Below are 17,637 nucleotides of genomic sequence, written 5' to 3'. Positions count from 1 at the left end.
AAGCGACAGTCCAGGCAGAGACTACATGTGCATTGCGGGGCATGTGCTTGCGTGTGTCGGCTCTGCTTCGCTATTGGGATTTGAGAACTTGCAAGAGGTATTTAGGGGGATGCCAGATAGATGCCAATAGTGGAATGAGCTGGTGTTGGTGGCCAATGGAGAAGACGGAAAGGTTGGCAATAATGGAGCAACTGGGGCATGTCTCCGGCGCTTGGCCTAGCTGAGCATGACGAGTATGATGCGGAGAGTCTACCCTCACGGGTAACAGAGACGACCCTCCGGTCCGGATACAAAGGGGGGAAAGACTAAAGAAGGGACATGCACATGCGACCCCGTGTGGCAGGAGGGTCCACTGGTTGGGAGGACGGCTTGCACGTGCTCCAATGCCCCCTCTGGACGAGAACGTCGCCAGGCTTCACAAAACGGCCGGAGTGAGATCATGACCACTTGAGTCCCGAGACGATTTCTCAGGCTTGCGGGCCTGTATATTAGACGGATCCACTTTATGCACAGTTTCGATCCTGAACAAGAGTGGGTGAAGTCGACGAGGATTCAGGGTGCGACTCTGGTATTTCCCTTTGCCCACTTCCCCTCGCTTCACCTGCCTGGGTCCTGTCACGTTGGGGAACCTGAGCATGATCTGAAGGATGAGAGGGATACTTCGGGGAGTTATGGGATCGAAGACTCTGGCTGTCACTCCGCCTAGAATCAATCGGAAAGGATCCGGGGTCAGTCCGGTGGCGAGGCAAGCCTCCGCGCGTTTTAAACAGCGCCAATTAGGGTGTCGTGTGTGTGGGCGTGGTCCATTCCGCAATTTTATCTAGATGGTAGTCGGGCTCAAAGGAGTAGGGGATCTGAACCCCATCTTTAGTAGTTTTTTGGCAAATCCGGGTCAGAGATGGCAACAACTTGGTATCTAGTACCTAGTGAGAGGGTGTCGCTCCGGCACCCGAGGCTTGTGGGGATTTCCAATTTCATGAAGAAGGGAGCACAGTAGTAGTATGCAAGTAGACAAGATAGACCATAATGTGAGTAGTCCACATAGACTGGTTAGGGAGGAGTAGGGGGAAAGAGAGGACTCGAAAAGTAAGGGACGTGAGCCGGCAGCTCGTACAACCCATAAGAACTCTCGACGGAAGCACGAGCCCCAAAAGCGTCGGCGGTTTGGCCCCAGGCAACCGGTCTCGTGCCCTTCTCCCGGCGGTGCTGTTGGGCCAATGACGGGCCTGCAAGCTACCGCGTGGGCTTCTATAAGCACGCGACACTTGGAATTGGCCTCCGCTTCGGGATGGCCAGTCTCAGACCCGTCCACGGTTATACTACGATTCCTGCTAATACTACTTATTTTTACTCCAGGAAGGTGGTAGCATCATCCTCTAGTACGCAGTGAAAGAGGGTGCGTGTGTCTGTGTGCATGCTGCAGCAAGCAGCATCCAGCAACTAGTACTAGGTGAACTAAGTAGCAAGCTTTCCGAGAATCCCAAAATCCAAAGCCAATCCCCCCTCCCCCCCCGTCGATCATCCCGATTAGAATTTGGGAAAAGTAACTACACCGTAGAAGTACCTGTTCTTATCGCGATTCCACTTCCCCCCGACCTATTACCTCCGTTCCATCTATTGCCTCTCTGCGTTGCCTCCCCTCTCCCTATCCATCCATATAAACTTACCCAGGTACCAACACTTTGGCAGGGCAAGTAGCCGTGCGTCTTTCTTTGTGCAGGAGCCCCAACCCTCCGGCACCAGCTGTTCACTTCTAGTCACATTGCTTTTTCTCAAATTCAATAACCGTTTCTGTCCTCTTGTCCGTCCAACTATCTCTGTCCTTTACCTCTCCTCTCTTGTTCTATCCTATCCCAGTCCCCCCTACCTGCTTCATCTATCACGGCTTACGACTGTACGACACTCAACGGGTTGTCATCCAACGTTGCTCGACCATTGGCCCAATTTCACTTTTTTGACTTGAACATCCATCCTATTAGCCCGTCGGATGGGACAGTAATTGTCAGGTTGGCACCAAGCGTTTCACTCCTACAGCGACCATGTCACGCTCTCGTCTACCACCGACCCCTGCCATGTCGGGCGAGTTCATAGTCAAAGACAATGCATCGGTGGATGCTGCAGATTCATTCGCATTGCCTCCAGCTGCCATTAGCCCATCCAAGATGCAGGCTGCTAGCAGAAGGCCTTCCAAATCGGATCCGTCCACTTCCTTCCCAGCATCGCCAGCATCGCCAGATCTTGCACTGGGCATCATGGCAAACTCCCCGCGTCAGACTGGCGTCAAGAGACCCCTCGAGGACTTCAACCTTCCACCACCCCCCACACGCACTCGCAAAATCATTCAGATGAAACCTAAAACTCAAAGTCCACCCAAGCCGACCGCAGCAGGCAACAAAGCCTCTGCAAAAGAGAATGGCAAAACGCCAGCAAATAATGCAGCTTCGACCAACTCGAAGAAGAAACAGCCTAGCGCGACTAGTGCAGCGGGCCGAAAGATCGCTAGGAAGACAGCTCACAGTTTGATCGAGCGGCGGCGGAGGTCGAAGATGAACGAGGAGTTCGCGACTCTGAAAGACATGATCCCGGCGTGCAAAGGACAGGACATGCACAAGCTCGCCATTTTACAGGTTTGTCCCGACTTCAATCTTCGACGAACCCCTGTCCTTAAGCCGGTCGCTAACCGTATCCGATGATCTAGGCAAGCATCGATTACGTCAATTACCTAGAACAATGTATACATGACCTGAAAACTGCCGGTAATCGACACACAATGACCTCGCCGCGAATGCCTCCCGCCCCTCCTTCACCGACATCTCCGGAAGCTCTGGCAGAAGAATCGGGCCTGTCTTCGGCTTCTGTTTCTCCGGAAATACCTCCAGCTGATGCTGCCACGGATGCAATCTCCCCAATGTTCTCTCCCCGAAGTCGTGGTCCTACAGGGATGGCGACCGATTTTGCGCCTTCCATCACGCCGAGTCCGGCACTGGGTCCAACCCACTCATCCGACAATCCGTCACGTTCCGAGCGTGGCTCATGGACGATGTCTTCTTCCAGCACTTCCCCAGTACTCCAGCCTCGGTTTTCCGTTGCATCTTCTGCTGATGTGGACCACGAAGCATCCGCTGCCCTACTAATGCTGAACCGGGACTGTCGGGGATCTGTCGGCTCGGTCCACGACGTGCCCACCAATTCCCTTACCCGACATGGGAACCCCCACACGCAGGACCCACAAAGGAAGATCGGGATGAGCGTTAAAGACTTGCTTATTTCCTAAGGGTCCTGGTAGCGGGCTTGGCGCTCTCGGACTTTATCTTCATGTTTCTGATGATGTCCCAGTTGTAAGTGATAGGAATGAATTGGCGTGCACGGTATCGATATTATGAACTGGTAATGAATGGTTTGGTCGGCGCTCTTGCTTTTTACTTTTTATTGCTATTCTAAGCACTTCAGGTCATTGTTTCAGGTGGGCGGGCGAGTCCAATGCGAGTTAACGGTTATGATTATGTTTCAAGCGCGGGTTTTGGTTTTGAAATAAACTCATTCTGGTCCGTCCGGCAATGTATTTTGGGAGGATGTTTTTGCAAGTCTGTCATGTCAGATAGAATCTAGACGAGCTTAATAGTTCCAAAACTTTATCAATAATCTTCCCAGAAGATCCCGCGGTGAGAACCAAATAAGCAACTAGTTAGTCAACATTCCAACCCACACTACACCTAGTCAAGCTCATGAAAAGGTCTTCTACAAACACCATAAAATACAACAGCACGATGCCATAATATATATATCCCACCCCTCCTCATACGGTCGTCTTGATAAAGTTTAATATACTTCTCCATGACAGCCCACTTGCTTACTACACCTACAGTTCCTAGAAGCCCAGCCCTGCCATGCACGAGCCAAGCATAATGCCGTACTTCTTGCTCTTGTTCTTCTCTCTCTCGGCCGACTCCCATGATAAATATATAGAATGGATTTAGCGGGACGATCCCAAGTCCCATAAGTATCTAGGGGCCCATCCAGCATACGACAATCTTTTGGCCAGCATCTACCCACATAATACAGTACTACTTATATAGAAATAAACTTCCAGCACCTAATATAGTAAAGAGGTAAGTAGTAGTGGTGGCGACAGCGACGATCACGATCCAGTCAAAAAAAAGTGCCGCACATCCGACACCTCACCTCCAACGGAAAATCGATAGCAACTTCGCCTAGACTGTAAGTGAGTAAGTACTTCAAGTATGGCAAATTCTCGGCCTTTTCCTAAATTGGATAGATGCGTGTGGTACTACTGTTAGTAGTGCAATGTCTAGATGCGGCTATCGGTGCCCTTGACCCCGCACCGCAACTTGAGTTGAGTCTGGCTTCTTGGGTGCTTCTAGGCGCATTCCATCTACCAAACCTTGATGAATTGTCTTTTGGCTGTGAGAGGGAGGGTAAGGGGGGAATGTGGTGGTGGTGGTGTGATGATGATGAAGATGGCGATGATTGAAGAATATTTGTGTTTGCTTTTTTTCTTTCCCTGGGCCAGTTCAGATGTCGACTACTAACTTTCTGCTAAGTGGGAGATGGGGAATAGATACTCCGCGGAATTCCATCGGAGCTTTGATTCCCATTGTCGCTAGACGAGCCTTCTTCCCCCCGCCCGCTTTTTGGGCTTGGGCCACTAACACAAGCATTTGGAGGTGTAGTTCAAGCATACTCGCCTTTGCCAAGCCCCAAGACATGCATGAATCCTTCAGGATTGCTGGTGCGGAGTAGTATCTAGGGGTAAATGGGTGGTCTATCTGTCTACTGGCGATGAACATTGATAGTATCTATCCATCAGGAGCTATCTGTGAGGCATTCAATGACAGCGGGATATTATGTGCATGGTACATGAGAGTGCAAAAAAGTGAAGCGGCTAGTGTAGGTACGGCATATTTCACAATTAGGCACAGCTTTTCTTTTTAGATTTCGGGTCCATACACGTAGTAGCAAATGTTCGCACTACACCGATGGCCAAGATGAAAGGAAAGGCAGACTAACCCTTGGCTCTGTGGATGTGTTTGGGTTTTTTGGGGAGAGAAGATCTACAAGTGGTAGATCCACCGTCCACTTTGGGTGGAAATACGACTTGGTTGGGTGGAAAACTAGCCAAGTTTTCTTATGACGTTGCTCGGATTAACTTTTGGGTTTCTCTGTCTTTTTTGCGGTTGTTTTCGCAGATCTGGGTAGCGTATCACAACAGTAGGAGACATTCCATTCGGACTGATTGGCAATCTGCCTGGGTTGCAGATCGGTGCATTGGCGCGCTCCCGGAATTTCTTGGGGAATCCCGTCCGAGTATCGTCGAGGCGAGAAGAAAAAGTCAAAAAAGGCAAAAGGCAGCCCTCCTTCACGTCGAGACAGGCTCAGACTAGTGCGAGTTAGTGCAGTCCAGTGCACTCCACGGGTGCCCCCGCACTGCAGTGCCGCGCTATCCACGTCTGCCCAGTGCCCCGGTGACCCTTTCCCGTGGGCCTTGCCTGGTAGTAGTTAATAGTAGTAGTAGGGCTGCAAACTATATATTCCCTCTAAACGCCACAGCCTTTCTCCCCTCCGCCTCTTCGCACACTCACGCACTACCCTTCCATTCTATGGCACCAACAATAACATCACCTCTCAGCGGCCTACGAATTCTACCATGTCCAACAAGTTTCGTTCCTTGCAGCGAAAGAAGAATGCTCGGTCCATCGTCTCTGAGGACCCATGGAAGGTCGACACTCCCTTCGGACCGCCCCGAATCCCACGTTTTCCAAAGCGAAGCATGCGGCGCCTTCGCAGTACCCTCCAGAAACTATCGCCCTCTGCACGTGCTGAGAAAGAAATCCTCAGGCAAAAGAACCGATACAAGATCCCCTTGACGGAGAGGAATGTCGATGCTCTGGTCACGGAGCAGCTGTTCACCGATGCTTGTTATCCCGACAAACATAGCAGAGAGTTGCAGATCTCTGCATGGCTTGAGCGACTGTCCTACTGAGACGCGCCATCTTTACGTACCTCCTCCGCATCTTCCTTCTTCTGCGGGGAAATATTATCGAAGACCGACACTTCCTTGCGCACTTACGTCAACCATCTTTCTTCCTCACATCCTCCCGATTGAATACGCTCGATATCAAGTTTCAAGGGATCAAGCTCGTGAACCGGCTGCTCAGTTCTCCGTCTGCACCCTGAGCGACCGGTACATTTGGGATTTCCTGTTCACTCATCGTGAGGGCTTGGGCTTGGCATAACGGTTGATCCACTCGACGACGCAGCCATGCATGCAGGTGTCAGCGCTAGAGGCGAGGCATCATAATATGGGGTAGCGTGCAGTTTGCTTCCTCTTGTAAAGCAAAATAAGAAACCGTGTTTCAACAAGCAACGCCCGGGTGGTCTAGTGGTATGATTCTCGCTTAGGGATACAAACCCAAGCATATCTGCGAGAGGTCCCGCGTTCGATCCGCGGCTCGGGCCGTTTCACTTTTTATTTTTTTGACTTACTTTAATGATGATGTCCATGATGATGGCCAATTCAACTTTGCTTGACAGTCTTCTGCTTCAGAGCTCCTTTTTGCTGATCTATGGTTTCACGTGTGGTTGAGATTGGGTGTTTTCATCTTACAGTTGCTCGGATCTGTCTGTATAGCATGGTGCTTGGGGCGATGGTGTGTTTATTTTAGAGGTGTCATTTTGTTTGTTGCTAGAATGTCATAATAAATAATTCTTGATCGTGAATTATGCTTGTTAGGTGGGTGTGATTAACATTCGAAGTTTGTGGCACTGGGTCCCTGTCAGGCATTGAATGTCTGCCACTAGTAATTAAATGATGCGTGCACTACTGCATGAGCATAGATTAATGTCGTGTAGTATGCACCCCAGCAAGCATCATGTTGTCGCAATGGTATATATACTACCAGTTTTACCAACGAACCTACCCACAATCCACTGCTATGCAACCGAACCTATTGAACCGTACCAACAACTAGAATTGCGTCTCATGCCCCTGTATACCCCAACGCCAGCGAACAGGGTTTCACTCTCTAGCCGCGCGGTGATAGATGAGGGGTAACTAGCAGCTTAGCAGCTGAGGGGAAGAAAGGGAACATCTAGCCGCCCAGCTCAACAACATCTAACTACTCCTCTACCATTCCTCGTCTCACCACCAAGTCTCCGGACCAAGACACCCAGTTGTATATATAATGGTCCAACCAAAGAAAGTCGCCATCATCGGCAAGTACTACTACCCCCGCCGAACAACTCAATTAAATCACCCGTCTACTAACAAACCACCACAGGCGCCGGCCCCTCGGGACTAGTAACAGCCAAAACTCTCCTACACAGCTTCCCCGAAGGGACCTTCATCCCCAGCATATTCGAGAAAAACGGCAGAATTGGTGGTCTCTGGCCCACGGCGATTGACCATGGCACCGAGCGACGGCTCAACCCGTGGATACGGACCAACCTGAGTCGGTTCACGGTGGCTTTCTCGGATCTGGCGTGGGAGTCTGTTGTCGCGGAGGCAGAGCTGTCGATGTTCCCACAGGCGAGACAGGTGGGGCAGTATTTGGAGAAATATACGAATTTGTATATTCCCAAGGGGGTTTTGAGGCTGGGTAAGGAGGTTGTGAGGACGGTTCGTGAGACGGATGGGTTGAGGGCTAGGTGGATGGTGCAGTGGACTTCGAGAAGGTGTGTGTCTTCAAACTTGTTATCGGGGTGATGCTGGTGGCTGTGTATGGTGGTGGCTAATTGATCTACAGCATAGATGCCAATGGCATCGAGTGTAATGGGCCTGAGATGGAATCCGAAGAGTTCGACTATCTGGTTGTCACGTCGGGATACTTTGCTAAAGCTCACTTTCCGGATATACCTGGTCTAGCTGGGGTCGCTGATAGGGTTGTCCACAGCTCAGAAGTGCAGACTATAGACGATGTGCAGCAGTTGCTTGAGAGGACTGGGTCTTCGGGTGGGAAGCTGGTTGTTATTGGGGGCAGTATGTCGGGAGTAGAAGCTGCTTCGACGGTGGCTCTTCATCTATCTACGATGGACTTCAAACCTCCTGTGATCCAATCTGGACGAGACTACGAAGTCCATCACATTTCCTCGAGGCCCTTCTGGACGATACCTACCCACCTTCCCCATGATGGCTTCCAGGACAATACCAAGACGCAAAACATGCAATTCCTCCCCCTTGACCTCGTCTTCTACGATCTTGCTCGACGCCCTCCCGGCCCAGTGGAATATGGTCTCGGACCGCTCTCCACAGAGCGCATACACAAAACAAACGCATACTTCCATTCCCTCCTCGGCGCCGAGTACGCAAAAATCGGCAGCTTCGGAATCAGCAGCAGCGAGAGCGAAGATCCGCAGCCGTCATGGATCGGCATAGGGGACGACTACGCTGAATACGTACGCTCTGGCTTCATCAAGCCCACCATCGGCCGTGTATCCAGCATCAACAGCGCATCAACACTCACCGTCACTCTACCCAACGGCTCCCAAGAAACCATATCCGACATCACCGCCATAATAACAGCCACCGGCTACACCCCCTTCTCATCCCTCAGCTTCCTCCCGCCTACCGTCCTCTCAACCCTCGAATACTCCACCAACGACCCCTTCATCCCTCTCATCCTCGACGGCAAAGGCACCTCGCACGCCGAAATCCCCGACCTCGGCTTCGTCGGCTTCTACCGCGGACCCTACTGGGGCGCCATGGAAATGCAAGCCCGCAGCCTAGCAAGCACATGGGCCAAAGACCTCTCCTTCACAGGGCCTTACTTCACCAACGAAGAACTAACCCAAAAGACCAACGAACGTGACCTCCTCCGCACCCTCCGCACCACCAACCTCCCTCGCAGCCAGTTCCCCATGGGCGACTACGTAGGCCTCATGGAGACCCTAGCCCGCGACCTCAACATCCCTCGAGCTCCTATTCCCACGTCCACCTCCAATCACCACCACCACCAACCCAACGCCACCCACAACGATAACTATAACCACGGCCCCGTCCTCCCCTCCCGCTACATCCCAACCCCCTTCCTAACCCCAACCCCATCAGACCGCCTCTCCACCCTCATCGCCCGCGAAAGCACCAACACCCTCAATTCCCTCCAACGAACCATAACCCCCAGCCCGACAAACTACAACCTAGGTATGGGAATGGCCATATTCCGCGCCCTGCACGGTCAATGGACCTACACCCGCACCGTCACTCACATCTTACCTTCCCCGTCACCGTCACCAGCATCTCTACCCACACCAACACGCTCCTCCCAGATTTGTCAAGTCCAAGGAACAGCCACATTCCATCCACGCCGTACATCAAGTATCTGGTACGAGAAGGAATATGTGTATGAAGAAGTTCACAACAACAACGATACCCATAATCACAACCTTGATACTGATACTGATACTCCTGATGATAATAATGACATCAAAGCAAGACCAAAACGCTACATCTACCGCCTCACCGAAGGAACCTGGAGCAAGAAGAACGGGCAAATCCTCATCTGGAACGTGGACATTGATCCGTTTCACGCGGGGAAGTTCTCGCATGGGATGTTTGTGGGGTTGGCGGAGCAGATCCCTGCCCCTGCACCTGGTAGTGATAATGATGTTGATGGCGATGGTTATGGGGATGAGTCAAGATATGTGGTTCGGGCTGCGGCGGGGGCTATACCCATGGATCGGGAGAAGGAGAGGGACCCGAAGTATGAATATGTGTTTCGGATGGAGGGGGTGTCGGTCTTGGAGTGGGAATGTGTGGTTAGGGAGAATGTGGTTGGGGGTAGTAGTAGTGTTGAGGGTGGTGAGGGTGGGAAAGTAGGGGGAGGGTTGATTACGAGGACGGTGTATAGGCGGTGATTCATTTATTTATAAATATATTTCTTTATACTACTAGGGATCTGGGTGGAGTTCGGTGTGTTTGATATGAGGGAAGGGCACTAATGGTATATACGATTGAACATGAGTAGTAGAAGCTTAGGTTGAATTGATTTGTTCACAGAGTCCACTAATGCCACAGGCAATGCTTCATCCCTTAGCGTCGCGCATCCTCGACCATGACTGCATTGGGCTTCTCCATCCCCGTATCCTGGTGCGTCACGCGCATTTGCTTCTCGCCAGAGACGAGGTCTTCGCCCTGCGTGACGTGGTTGGCTCCGCCGAAGAGGGCATCGATTTCCTCCAGCGGCACCTGCTTGGTCTCAGGGACGAAGAAGAACACGAATAAAGCGAGGAGGAAGCAAATGCCCGCAAACATGTAGAAGGCGTAGAAGCCGCAGTTGTTGAGGAAGGTGGGGAAGAATTGCTGCACGATGGCGTTGGCGACGTTCTGAGTCTGGGTTGCCATTCCCACGGCTTGGGCGCGGACGTTCATTGAGAAGACCTCGGATGTCCAAATCCAAATGGTAGCGCCCCAGGAAGGTTTGTCTGTGAAGATGATTAGTTGGGGGATTTCCAGAGATGAAGGCTGTTGACGGGACTCACAGAAAAAGATGAATAAAAACAGTAAGAACACGATTGATATGCCGACTGGTTCTGTTTTTGCTCCGCCCGGTGATGGTGTTTCTGTCTCTACGGCTGCGACGATGATCATGCAAATGCCCATACCGATGCCACCAACGATCAGGAGGAACTTGCGTCCGAATCGATCGATGATCCAGACGGCGTTCAGAGTGAAGATGATACCAAAGGTGGCATTGAGAGCGTTGATGAGCGCAATTTGGTTCGCGCTTTTGAAAACTTTCTCGTAGATCTTGGTCGAGTACGTGTTCAGAGTGCCCTGTCCACTGACTTGCTGGCCGGCGTTAATCACAAGAGCCAAGTACATGCGCTTCCGGAGGGACTTGTCCTTCCACAGCGCGGCATAACTGCCAGAAATGGCTTCCTTCTCGTACTCGATGGCCTCGCGGATTCTGAGCAGCTCATCTTCAACCTCGTCCTCGGTTGCTCGAACTCTACGCAGCGCCCTGCGGGCCTTTTCGATGTTGTTACCGCGTTGGATGTACCTGTGCGGAGGTCAATAGGAGTACATGTCGTCGGGTTCAACATAGCAGCTTACCATCGTGGCGACCCGGGAATGGTAGGTAAGATGAAGAGAATGATCACGGGGACCAAGAGTTGGAAGATGACGACCATTTTCCAATCCCACTCGCCCAAGCGTGCGGTGTGTTTGGTACACGCATAGTTCACCCAGAAGCAGATAAAGGAGCCAACTGAGTAGAACATTTGCCAGAAGGTCATGATCTTTCCACGAATCTCCGGGGGTGCCAGTTCACCGATATAGATGGGACCCGCAGCTGAGCAATAAAGCGTCAGTAAGGACTTGGTACTAATTCCTGCCAGCAAACCACCGATCGTCCGACTTACTCAGTGCGATACCCTGACCAATACCGATGATGCATCGTCCAGCAAGGAAGCATGCAATGTCGCCACGAGGCGCAAAGCACTGCATAAATGTAGCAGCGATGACCAAGATACACCCGGTCGCCATTCCGATCTTACGACCCAGAAAGTCGGCAATGGGGCCACCCATGAAGAAACCGCCGACGATTGCACCCACGGTGTAGGCCGTGTTGACACCTCCGATCATGTTCTCGTCAGGGTCATTGAAATAGGCAACCCAGTTGTCCGAGCCTTGAACGGAATTATAAACGGACGCATCATAGCCGTATAAGACCATGCATGCTGCTGCGACAAGGGAGATGAACCTGACCAATTGTTAGTATAGTAACCTTTTGAGAGGCCAGCGAGACGTGCGTACCAGTTGTAGGCTCTTTTCGAGCTGAAAGGGTTGACTTCGAAGTCGAAATCAAACATAGTGGCAGTAGAGGCCGTGAAGCGACCTGGGTACGCCTTGATACTAGCAAACAGAAGTAATCAGTAGGTGGGTGGTCAGTTGTCCATACAGCTGCCCCAGCTAGTCAAGACTGCCCAAGGGAACAAGGGGGGTGGTTGGTGTACAGAAAAAGAAGGTGGGAAAGGACTGCGTACTGCGGCCCTAGGTATATATATATCCGACCTAGGGGAGGCGTGCCGGCCATGCAGCTAGATAAGCTACCATGCCGCGTGCCAGCAGCCAGGTGGCAAGCGCTATATCAAGCCATAGGGCGCTATAGCACCGGTTCCAGGACTTGTGTGGACGCTAACGCGGAGGTATTCCTGGGGTGCTGGGCTGTCAGAGGTCCTAGCATCCAGGATCAGACAGTGAGTAGGGCACGGCATACGACCATTCGACTCCAGGATTATCGCGGTGGTGGGGTATCTGGGGGTGACCACACGGGGAAAGCTGTGAGTGCCATCCCCAGACTCCCCCAGAACAGGCCATTGTTGGGGTAGTTGTAATGTGGAGAAATCCGGGGTTGAGATTCGAGGAAATTCTGAGCCACGCGCGGTAGATATCCACTGGTCTTTCCACGAATCAGCAACGCGAAGGCTAGACGGAGCGCTAAAGAGGGTCCACCAATGGAATGAAACAGGGATATTGATAGGACCAGCGCCTAAGCTTCTAAATGATTCACATGGAAGCCAAGGGGAATTGGGGGAGGCGGGGAGGAGTGGAGGAGGAGAGGAGAGCAGAAGACGGAGGGAAGAACAGGTTGGGGGCAACTCGATGGCGACGGGCTGGGATCACGAGACAGGGCCTTGATTCCCCCTGAAATTCTTCTCGCCCGGTGATCCATCCCAAGCCAGCTCTCGTATTCCTATCAGGCTCTTGACTTCCGCATGCTTTTAATTCATGGCTATCCAGATCCATTTTCCAAAACCAACGGTCCGTGGCAGACACATGCCAGAAATGCCGGGCTGCTCAGTGGATGACTCACGACAATGCAAAATGAACCCGGATACGAACAGATGAAATCGGTCCTAGCGCAACTGACAATGGCTCATATGAAGTACTTTTTGACGGAGAAACTAGCGCCCCTGCGTCGCCTGGTCTAGTGTTAGGTTGCGGCCGCTCAGCGAGCTTTGAGAAGCAGGCGACACTTCGGCGTAGGGCTAGATTATCCACCCTTGTGCAGCACATTCCTATCCACTGCAATGTATTCATACTATCATAATCCGTATTGACTAGGGCATACATTCTTTTGATAACACAATTAGGATTTCTTAGACCATATAATTCGGCCACGAACACCAGTCGAGATAGCTCTGCTGAGGAGTGACTCTCGAGGTAATCAGGGTGTCCTCCGCCATCTTGGGACTGACCCTGCGTCCTCGCTGGAATACGAATTCGTGCGTGAGCTCGATCCCACAATATGTCGTCGTATGCTTGCGTTTCGAGCTCGTGGAAGCACCGGGACTCTAGTACCAAGCTCTGGCTCATTCTGATAATCTTCAAGGTCGAAGATGTCTTGGACCCTCTTACGGTGATCTTTCAGGAAGGGCCCAAGCCGCCGGAACTTTTGCTGAATCATCGTGCTGTAGATTGTAGGGGCATTGGCTTCACCGACAGTGCCAGCGTATGTACGTTGTGGTTCCTTCCAGGCTTTAGGAACTCCAGAGACCAAAGACGACAATGCGTCAATAGGGTGCATAGAGAGTCCAGTCTTCGTGGTACTACTTCCTGAGAGCTGACTGCGGTGACATATGCTCTTAAGAAACTGGTATCGCATGCGAAGTCGCCTGTAAATTTCACGGAGCAGGTATAGTAGTGTAGCCGCGAGGATCGACGCACCCAGGAGGGCGCATGTCTTGTAAAATACGTCCAGCTCTCTATACTTCTGTTCTCGACAGTAGCCATGGACAAGTGCCATATGCTTCTGAGGGTAGCACATGATGCATTGGTCCTTTTTATTGTCTGGGATGGGATCTGTACTGCAGAGCGTCCTCCAATTGCTTCCCTCACAAATGGTGTCTTCGCAACTCGGCCGACCAAGGCTGTATAGACCCCTCTGAACAAGGCCTTGTCTCGCACCATTGTCAGGTGTAACATTGGACACGGCATCCCTCTTGCGGCGACCTTTACCATTCTCCATCTTCGAAATTATATACTTCAGAATCCCATGGTAGCCTTGCGTCTGAGGGTTTGATGGAGGAGCCTTCTTGACTCCACTCGTGTCAGTCTCGTTCCGTGACATGTCTTGACGTGGCCGTCTCTCCATACTATAATCTCGAGAGACAGCTTTATCAAGCTGATGGGGGACCGACGACTGGACAGAGGCGACCGGACGATGCAGGGTATTCTCACGATATTCGAGACCGAGCTGCTCGACGACAGTCTCGCAGTGATCCACATCTATTGGTCGTCCTCCAACGTTCGTTATAGCCAAGGTGAGCTTCAGAATCGGTTCAACTGCGTTCGGAGTAAGAGAACAGCCAACTGTGTTTCCGTTGTCTCCGGAGCCGCCTGGCGTCCTTTCCACACCCCCTGGACAAATCAAGGATATCGCACATCCAAGTCCTTCCAAACCTTTTGTCGGGGCTGTTGTAACACACTCCGAAGAGCCCAACGAGGGACCCGAGCATGAAGCTTGGTGATCATCACTGGTTGCTCCGTACGGGCTCGATAGAGGGTTTTCCTGGGTGGTATTGGAAATCAACCCCAAAACTGCATAGAAAATTGCCAGAAGGCGTTGCTGACAATACATGGAAAGAGAAATAAAGTGAACAATTGATATACAAAGTTATACGAGAAATTGCCTGGTAAAATGCTGTGGATGAGGTTCAGCCAAAATGATGAGAACACTATATCGGGAGCTTCCTGGGAGGTGCTGCTTGGGATGCAGTAAGCCATATCCCGAGTATGCTATTTCTAGTTCAGGAAGCCGCAGCCCGCGACAGGGAACAATACTGACTTTAGCGAATTTATAGGGCAGAGAAAGCCCGACAGTTTCATGCTGCCCCTTTTGGCTGGTCTTAGACCATGCATTGTTCGCCTAGATCTCGGCATAATGTCTGCCATATCATTAGCAACTCACATGGTGCTAATGAGCGCAGAATAGAATCCCAGAGACACAAAACTGAGCATTCTTCTTGGCCTCTTCAGATGAACTAGTTCAGAAATTGTTATAAACTAGTTATCAGTTGCTGGTGTGACTCCTAAATATGAGGCGTAAGTAACTGAATTCAAAGGTGATGACCCAATAGCATCCAATATTGTAGATAGAACGCGAGAAACAATGTTTTATCAATCCGCGATGCAGCAATGATCTCTATACGAACAAGTGTTACTGACCTTTTTGGGTAGCTATTAGCTATCACGTGCTCTCGTGACACCGAGACGCGACTCTTGCGCGCACAGCAAAGACATCAGGTCCTTATGACAGTCGTTATACATTCCTCATCTTAGCTTTTATCGTCTGCAATCAGCGCGAAAAGTTGACCCTTTACTCTGACTACACCCAGCGATTCCCTCTACCATACATAGCAGATCACTGCGCCACCTCGATGCCCCGCACATACGGCAAGAAAAAGCAGACGCGGCTGGCTTTCGCTCCGTTGAGCTCCTCGCCGAAGAAGAGAGAGGACGACTCCGACAACGAGGAAGATCGCCGCGCAAACCTGCGCTATGCGCATCCTTCCATGCCAGTCCTTCGGCGAAGTCGCCCTCAGCCTGACGGTGAGATTCTACTACCGTCACTGCACGAAAATAGATACTGACTTAGTGGGATGCCGACAGCCAAGTCTCCGCCCCGACGTACCCCGGAACCCAAATCAGAACCAGTTAGCGACAGCGATAGCGATGTAGAGATCGTGCGCAGCACGCGCAAAAATGCACGAGGATTACTAAAGCGCAAGAGGATAGATATATCCAGTTCCGAATCCCCTACCGTGACCCCGCAGAAACCCGCTGCCGATTCAGAGAGCGATGCGGATGAGGTCGTTCCCGCGTCTCGCCGGAAACTGAGGCGTGGTGTGGCCCCTCAGCCTGTGGACGATGATAACGATCCGGAAGAAGAGTTGGTCATCTCTCCCAAGAAGCGCAGGACGCGCAACGCAAGCCCGGACGTTCCCCAGACGCCGCGTCGCGAGCTGAAACAGGACGAATTAGACATAGAAGAAGATCTTCAGGCTCTACAGGACTCAGGTAACCCCACATAACCAACTTATTAGACCATCTTCAAGTTTTTGTCGCACTAACAGGTCTATCTACAGTGGTAAAAGATACCCGTACTCGGGGTAGGCTTGCCAACTCGGCACGGGCCCAGAGACAACAGCATCTGGAAGCCTTGCGTCGTCGGAGGGCAGGAAAAACAGCATCCGATACCGAGAAGTCTAATAGTGATCTTGAGCAGTCGGAGTTGGGAAACAGCGACGGTGACAACGGAAGTGAACAGGAGGACGAAGCCGAGACTCATGAAGAGAGCCCGAAACGGAAGCCCCAGTTCCGTACTCGACTGGAAGAGAGTGATGTTGAATCTGCGATCACAAGCAACGATGACCTGGACCGCTACGAGGATGACTTCGTGCTAGAAGACGATGATACTCTAGGAGCTCCTACGGGACTTGAAGACATCCCTATCGAATTCTCCCGACATGCCTACAAACAACTCAAGGACTACTTCCAAGATGCGGTGGAATGGATGGTGCACAATCAACTCAACCCGGCATTCCCTCGCTCTGACCCTGTCTACGAAGTTGCCTTCAGCAAACTCGAAGATGAAGTCAAGGGCCGTACCGGGTCGCAGCTTGTTTCATCCGTGTGGAACGCCAACTTCCGGAGAGCTCTTCTAGCTCGGCCCCAGATTGAAATTACGACGTTCCCAACTATCGAGAACCATCCATGCGATGCTTGTAACCGCTCAGGTCATCCCGCATCATTCGACATCAAACTTTACGGAAAGGCCTACTCACTGCAAACACTTGAACCGCTTACCGACGAGGACAGCGACGATGAAGAAGAGGAAGAAAAAGAGGAACACGAGGATGACGACCACCAGGAAAGAGACCGAGATGGCCACGTCTTACCCGACGAAAACACCCGCTTCTTCCTCGGACGGTGAGCATCCCACACCTTTCTTCCAATAACCCCAGATACCAGGCATGCTAACACCATCCTCCTCACCAGCCACTGCAAAAACAAAGCAACCCTAGCCCACACCCTAACCCACTGGCGCTTCCACTTGAACGAATGGGTGACCGGCTATCTCGAACACCAGGGATACCTATCCGAGAGGAGAGTCGTAGAGCGCAGCCATTGGAGCACCAAGAAGAAAACCAAATATGCCGTGAAAGCCGTCGAATCAATGATAGCGAATGGCGAAGTCAAGAAGTTGTGGCGAGACTTCCATATCAATCTACGAACTGCAAGAGAAACCACGGTATGTTTTTGATCATGTCCCATCAAGATACATGCGGCAGCTCATGCGGCAGCTGGAAGCAATTGCTGACTATGCCACTTCACAGACCCTTGGGTAGTGTGGTTTAAGCTTCTAGGTGTTTTCTTTTGCACATATTTTGATCCATATATGAGTGGGTTTATCTGGACGGCGTCATTTACTTCGGGGTGTTTAGCTCCTCCACTGGTTAGGAACGCTTTTTTCGGATGCGTGCCTTTACACCATTCTTCTTGTTCATATTCATCCTGTTGCCTTTCGGCTTACGGGCTTGTACCTATGTCCTTTATGCTATGATACCCTATTTCTGCTACTTATCTTCGGCCTGTCTTATTCTAGCGCACGGACAGAT

At 51.5% G+C, this 17,637-nt stretch overlaps 6 protein-coding genes and 1 non-coding gene across 7 annotated transcripts; 5 read left to right on the top strand and 2 right to left on the bottom strand.

Moving 5' to 3' along the window:
- Positions 1-1,604: 1,604 nt before the first annotated feature.
- Positions 1,605-3,662, top strand: ASPBRDRAFT_64442 (basic helix-loop-helix domain-containing protein). The gene is made up of 2 exons (XM_067628472.1): positions 1,605-2,627; positions 2,699-3,662. The coding sequence occupies exons 1-2, from the start codon at positions 2,040-2,042 to the stop codon at positions 3,272-3,274; spliced, it is 1,164 nt and encodes a 387-aa protein (XP_067481031.1). The 5' UTR covers positions 1,605-2,039; the 3' UTR covers positions 3,275-3,662.
- Positions 3,663-5,665: 2,003 nt separating this feature from the next.
- ASPBRDRAFT_122019 (uncharacterized protein) lies at positions 5,666-6,001 on the top strand (the record flags this gene model as incomplete). The annotated part of the gene is made up of 1 exon (XM_067617482.1): positions 5,666-6,001. The coding sequence occupies one exon, from the start codon at positions 5,666-5,668 to the stop codon at positions 5,999-6,001; it is 336 nt and encodes a 111-aa protein (XP_067481030.1).
- Positions 6,002-6,386: 385 nt separating this feature from the next.
- ASPBRDRAFT_t122 lies at positions 6,387-6,477 on the top strand. The gene has a single exon. It is a non-coding gene; the product is annotated as a tRNA-Pro (tRNA).
- Positions 6,478-7,202: 725 nt separating this feature from the next.
- On the top strand, positions 7,203-9,870 carry ASPBRDRAFT_28963 (uncharacterized protein; the record flags this gene model as incomplete). Its single annotated transcript, XM_067622585.1, has 3 exons — positions 7,203-7,318; positions 7,345-7,692; positions 7,764-9,870. 3 exons carry the CDS (start codon positions 7,203-7,205, stop codon positions 9,868-9,870), a joined length of 2,571 nt encoding a protein of 856 aa, XP_067481029.1.
- On the bottom strand, positions 9,833-12,064 carry ASPBRDRAFT_41495 (putative MFS sugar transporter). Its single transcript, XM_067624583.1, has 5 exons — positions 11,771-12,064; positions 11,377-11,717; positions 11,069-11,306; positions 10,495-11,015; positions 9,833-10,437 (listed from the first exon to the last, which is right to left on the bottom strand). Exons 1-5 carry the CDS (start codon positions 11,824-11,826, stop codon positions 10,046-10,048), a joined length of 1,548 nt encoding a protein of 515 aa, XP_067481028.1. The 5' UTR covers positions 11,827-12,064; the 3' UTR covers positions 9,833-10,045.
- An 813-nt stretch (positions 12,065-12,877) lies between these two features.
- Positions 12,878-14,749, bottom strand: ASPBRDRAFT_41494 (uncharacterized protein). Its single transcript, XM_067624582.1, has one exon. It carries the CDS (start codon positions 14,595-14,597, stop codon positions 13,185-13,187), a length of 1,413 nt encoding a protein of 470 aa, XP_067481027.1. The 5' UTR covers positions 14,598-14,749; the 3' UTR covers positions 12,878-13,184.
- Positions 14,750-15,340: 591 nt separating this feature from the next.
- ASPBRDRAFT_149573 (uncharacterized protein) lies at positions 15,341-17,421 on the top strand. The gene is made up of 5 exons (XM_067619308.1): positions 15,341-15,568; positions 15,629-16,036; positions 16,105-16,948; positions 17,018-17,270; positions 17,356-17,421. Exons 1-5 carry the CDS (start codon positions 15,397-15,399, stop codon positions 17,365-17,367), a joined length of 1,689 nt encoding a protein of 562 aa, XP_067481026.1. The 5' UTR covers positions 15,341-15,396; the 3' UTR covers positions 17,368-17,421.
- Positions 17,422-17,637: the final 216 nt, after the last annotated feature.

This window comes from Aspergillus brasiliensis (assembly GCF_001889945.1).
Source record: "Aspergillus brasiliensis CBS 101740 unplaced genomic scaffold ASPBRscaffold_4, whole genome shotgun sequence".
NCBI lineage: Eukaryota > Fungi > Ascomycota > Eurotiomycetes > Eurotiales > Aspergillaceae > Aspergillus > Aspergillus brasiliensis.
Note: the sequence above shows the minus strand (reverse complement) of the source record. Positions and strands in the feature narration are given on the sequence as shown.